The sequence below is a fragment of the Neoarius graeffei genome, chromosome 5, assembly GCF_027579695.1.
Source record: "Neoarius graeffei isolate fNeoGra1 chromosome 5, fNeoGra1.pri, whole genome shotgun sequence".
NCBI classification, from domain to species: Eukaryota; Metazoa; Chordata; class Actinopteri; order Siluriformes; family Ariidae; genus Neoarius; species Neoarius graeffei.
Window position 1 is genome coordinate 55,365,294 of NC_083573.1, and position 5,084 is coordinate 55,370,377.

A 5,084-nucleotide genomic window follows, 5' to 3' on the forward strand; every position below is an offset into this window, starting at 1 on the left:
TGCTGTGGCGACCCCTAATCGGGAGCAGCCAAAAGAAGAAGAATAAGAATTGTGATCTGTAGTGAGGACAGAGAGCAAGTGGAAGAAAACTTAGAGACATGGAGGTATGCACTAGAGAGAAGGGGAATGAAAGTCATTCGGAGCAGGATGGAGTACATGTGCTTGAATGAGGGTGAGGACAGTGGAATGGTACAGCTATAAGGAATAGAGGTTGTCAAAGCAGAGGAGTTCAAAATATCCAGGGTCAACTGTACAAAGTAACGGTGAGTGCAGAAGAGAAGTGAAGAAGAGAGTGCAAGCAGGTTGTATGGATGGAGGAGTGTGTCAGGAATGATTTGTGACAGAAGGTTGCCAGCAAGCGTGAAAGAAAAAGTGTGCAAGAGAGTAGTAAGACCAGCTATGTTGTATGGTTTGGAGACAGTGGCACTGACAAAAATTGGTACCCTATGGGTACATGTGGCTACTGCTTATAAATAAAATTTGACCCCACGTCCATACAGTAAATATAGCATATTTAGTCTATGAAGCAGTAGCCACAAAAATGAAGTGTAATCCAAAATTGAACAATTTGAAAATCACAGAAGTAAAATATACCAAGTGTCTGTACTTTATATTATTCTACTCTTACAGTTTTTGAAACAGAGACCTCTGAACCAAGGCTGACAGACACGCTGTCACCATGACAGAAACTCTTATTTCCCAGAAAAGGCCCAGCACTAGAGCTCAGTGGTCTCAATACTCTTTTCGACAACTTCCCATAACAACTCCAAAGTGCATCACATCGACATCACACATGGGGCTGAAGAAAATGAAGAGAGGGGGACAGGAGTATATTTTAAAATACAAAAACACACTTTCCCTCAGTAAGAAACAAACATGTCTGAAAGCGATTTCTTTAGTCTAGTCCATTTATTTCAAATGGTGGACAGAATTGTATACCAGTCATTTTAATCAGAACACACGTATGCACAGTGCATGATTACACTCATTCTTACATCATGATGACATTGTGGCTACAGCCTCTATATGAGACAGTAGCCACAAAAAGGCAGGAGGCTGAACTGGAGGTAGCAAAGTTGAGGTTCTCACTGGGAATGACCAAGTTGGACAGGATTAGAAATGAGAATATTACAGGGACAGCATATGTAGGATAGCTTGGAGACAAAGTGAGAGAAGCAAGATGGAGATGGTTTGAACACACACAAAGGATAGAGCCAAGATATGTTGGGAAGAGAATGCTGAAGATGGAGTTGCCAGCTAGAAGGAAAAGAAGACCAAAGATGAGATTTATGGATGTGATGAACAGGACAGTTGGTGCTACAGAAAAACAATACAGAGGGATATTATCCACTATGGTAAACCCTAACAGGAACAGGTGAAAGAAAAAGGATAGTCAAAACTCATGAAACCAGGTGTAGACTGGAAAATAGTGCAACCAGGAGTATGTCTGCATTCACCACTGAAAAGGCCACACAAGTGACTAGTCCTTTTAATACCAGTTCATTTCAGACAACAGCAGTAGCCATCCCACATCTCAACACAAACAGCAGGCCATTTCTAGCAACTTGCCTTCCCAGTCACAAAGGAAGGTGTGGGAAAAACCTAGTTTTCAAAGACATCCCTGGTTACTGCTTTTAATTCAAGTTCATATTTGCAATTTGTTTGAACACCATCAGCAAGACTATCCCATCAATTTCCAGCACAAAAAAAAAAATCTGCTCACTAAACCTTAACTCTTCGGTGAAAGATCTTCACCAAGGAGCTTAAGCTCTCATTCAGTACGTTTACATGCACATCCAAATCAAGCTGCTGTCGGTAATCGAGCTAAGGGATCCCAGCAGGGGTGCCAGAGAAATCCAATCCTACATGCACACAAGGAAATCGAGCTATTGTGTGAGGTACATTGTGCACCCAAGCCACAGGTGGCGCTACACGCCCCATCGTGTTGGTACACTTCCGGTTGTCATCATGAAGAGCTATTCAAGAGTATAAACAAAGTTATCAGCAGTGTTGCCAGATACTGCTGACGTTTTCCAGCCCAAAACAAGTTCAAATCTGCCAAAATGCACTTAAAACCTCCCAATCTGGCAACACTGGCAGTTCTGTGCTCAAGCTGTTAGGCTTGCTCTAACAGACTGTATGGCTACAAACTGTCCAGTGCAGACCACTGTTTTGTAAGACAACTTATTTTGCACAATTGTATATTTTTCTAAAGTCCATTTTTTGCTTACAAAAATTTTTTTTTTGCTTACAATTTAACTTATGTCTTAATAAATACACAAAAAAGTTCAATCGTTTTGTTTTTGACATTCTTCAGATGTTGGACATCTATATACACACACAAATACAGTGACTTATGTACACAATTCACAGCTATGCAACAGCTGTACAGATGTATTTGGTGATACAGTAAGTGAGGTAAATTTTAACAGTGCAAACAATGCCACAAAAAGAAAAGATTTATGCCATTGTCATGCCGACCGAGGCTGTTGTGTTTCCCGCTTGTGGTCTCGTCACTCCCGGAAGGGGCAGTGCTGAAGTAAGTAGCTCAACAGGGTTTACATGCATTAAGTAGCTTGGCAGAAATCACATAATCTAGGTTGTGTAGCTCGATTCCGAGAAATCGAGTTTGGTTCAATTTCAGCCAAATTAAGGTGTATACATGGCATTTTGAACTTCGATTTCAGTCGAGCACCGGCAGAAATTTGATTCTCTCTATGTGCAATTAAACGCACTGAAATATCATTCAGTGTTGAAACTAGAAAAGCAGAATGGCTCTTTTGTCAAGAGACCCAGTTGTCACCAAATACCCAAATGGTGCTATTGATTTAAAGTATGCCTAATGGATCATATACCCACCCAAAAGATTAAAATGCATCCATTCATGCCAGCCTAGCAGTTCACTGAAGAGTCTACATATTTTGTCTACAAACCCTCCAGAAATACATTACAATGAGGTCCTAAATAGAACCAGTCCATTTACAAACAATTAACCAAATCAAGCCCTGCTAGCTTTCAAGTCATAACTGGAGGTCCCAAAGGGCATTTTTGAAGCAGTATTAAAAGTACTTTTATGACCTCCATTTTTAAATGTATTCTTAAAGAAGGAACATGTTTATTGCTGTTTGTACATTTTAGTCAGTCATACAGCTCTACAAAAGTCAACTTCTTAAAAAAAAAATAAATAGTTTTACATACCATTATACATCAAAAAGCATTCATAAATTCCTAAAGTACCCAGTGCTTGTTAAACCTCCCAAGCAAAACAATCCTGCAAATCGCACACAAATCAAGCAACTTTACACACAAAAGGAATTATAAAGTTAGACCCATTATCTGAGCAATAACTAGTGTCAACAGGGTAAGTGATGCCATTTGGACTTCAGGGCCTCCATTACAGTAGTCTTCATCACAGCAGTTCTTTGTCATTTTGTAGAGGGTCTTATTCTCAGGGAAAGTCACAACAGTAGTCTTGTTGCAGTCATCTTCAAGGCAACCCATCATCTTGATTTTCACAACAGAGGCTGAAATGCAAGACACATTGATCAGTGAAATGGTACAGGTCTGGTTAACCCAGCAAACAAGAACTTCTAGTACCTTTAAAAAAAAAAAAAAAAAAAAAACAACACACTTCACCCACCTGCCACACCAATGCCAACAAAACACTGCTCCCCAGCACTGCAGTTCATTCTGGTAGTATGGCACATGTCCCAAAAGCCAAGTTTACAATGAAAGCATTCAAGTGTTTGTCCTGTAGAGGTCAAGTACAGTCAGGCTTGGATAGAAGAGCTTACAACTGCTACACTTGAAATATATTCATCAAGCTTTAGTAACCACATTATTTGATCAGGGTTGCACTGCATCTGGAGTCTATCCTTTCAGGTCAGTTCATTTAACTGGTTTCATGAAGGAGTGTTTTTTTTTGTTTTGTTTTTTTAAATAAACATACAAGCCAGAACTACCCAGTTGTAGGATAAACTACTAGACTCTTGAAGACAGTTTCATATCCAGAACAATACTCCCAGAAAGAGAAACAGATGCAGCTTTAGCACAAGGCATTCTACTGAAGTGGTTTTCAATATTTGAAAAAAAAAAAAACCAACAGCATTCATGTAACTTACCCAAACATGAAATGCTAGCCATCAACACCACACAGAAGCCCAAAATAACTGCAGACATGTTTAAAGCAGAGAAACCTAAACAAACTTACAAACACACCACACAGCAAATACCACTAACTACCAAAAAAAAAAAAACCCTGAAAGAAAAAAAGAAAACCTATTGCTGTACTTAAAGATTACGACCAAAGAACACCTATAAATACTGGCTGCCATAATGGTCTATTAGGCCCAATTTACCTCATTAGCTAATCATCAGGGGCAGCTGTGTGAGAGTGACGTAAAGGATCACGTGGACAAAATTAATCAGTGTTACTCTGAATCTGTACTATGTATTATAAAAACAAGAGAGGCATAATAACACAAAAACTGGCCTTTGCCACCATTCTGGTAAACATTTGGAACAGGGCAATCTTTATTATTAAAACATTAGTAGCATCAGTAGTGCAAGTTAATTTTTTCAGTGATGTGTTGTTGTTGGATCAAATTTCATGACAAATTTAAATCACAATCTCATCATCCATCCATTATCTGTAGCCGCTTATCCTGTCCTACAGGGTCACAGGCAAGCTGGAGCCTATCCCAGCTGACTATGGGCGAGAGGCGGGGTACACCCTGGACAAGTCACCAGGTCATCGCAGGGCTGACACAGACAACCATTCACACTCACATTCACACCTACGGTCAATTTGGAGCCACCAATTAGCCTAACCTGCATGCCTTTGGACTGTGGGGGAAACCGGAGCACAAGGGGGGGAGTAAACAAACTGCACACAGAAAGGCCCTCGTCGGCCGCTGGGCTCGAACCCAGGACCTTCTTGCTGTGAGGTGACAGTGCTAACCACTACACCACTGTGCCGCCCCACAATCTCATCATGGTTTCTATAATTTATATTATCAGCTACGTTGGACAGGATTAGAAATGAGAATATTAGAGGGACAGCACATGTAGGACAGCTTGGAGAC

The 5,084-nt window shown here is 40.3% G+C and overlaps 1 protein-coding gene across 1 annotated transcript; it reads right to left on the reverse strand.

The window, feature by feature from the left end:
- Positions 1-3,315: 3,315 nt before the first annotated feature.
- On the reverse strand, positions 3,316-4,179 carry LOC132886057 (sperm acrosome membrane-associated protein 4-like). The gene is made up of 3 exons (XM_060920603.1): positions 4,122-4,179; positions 3,641-3,751; positions 3,316-3,524 (listed from the first exon to the last, which is right to left on the reverse strand). Exons 1-3 carry the CDS (start codon positions 4,177-4,179, stop codon positions 3,316-3,318), a joined length of 378 nt encoding a protein of 125 aa, XP_060776586.1.
- Between the last annotated feature and the right edge of the window lie 905 nt (positions 4,180-5,084).

What these genes read in the sequence shown, in the direction of transcription:
- LOC132886057 (XM_060920603.1), bottom strand. Translation starts at nt 4,179, where the DNA reads ATGTCTGCAGTTATTTTGGGCTTCTGTGTGGTGTTGATGGCTAGCATT. An exon ending in GGCTAGCATTTCATGTTTGG is followed by an intron (nt 3,752 to 4,121) that starts GTAAGTTACATG and finishes TGACCTCTACAG; the next exon opens with GACAAACACTTGAATGCTTT. An exon ending in TGTTGGCATTGGTGTGGCAG is followed by an intron (nt 3,525 to 3,640) that starts GTGGGTGAAGTG and finishes CTTGCATTTCAG; the next exon opens with CCTCTGTTGTGAAAATCAAG.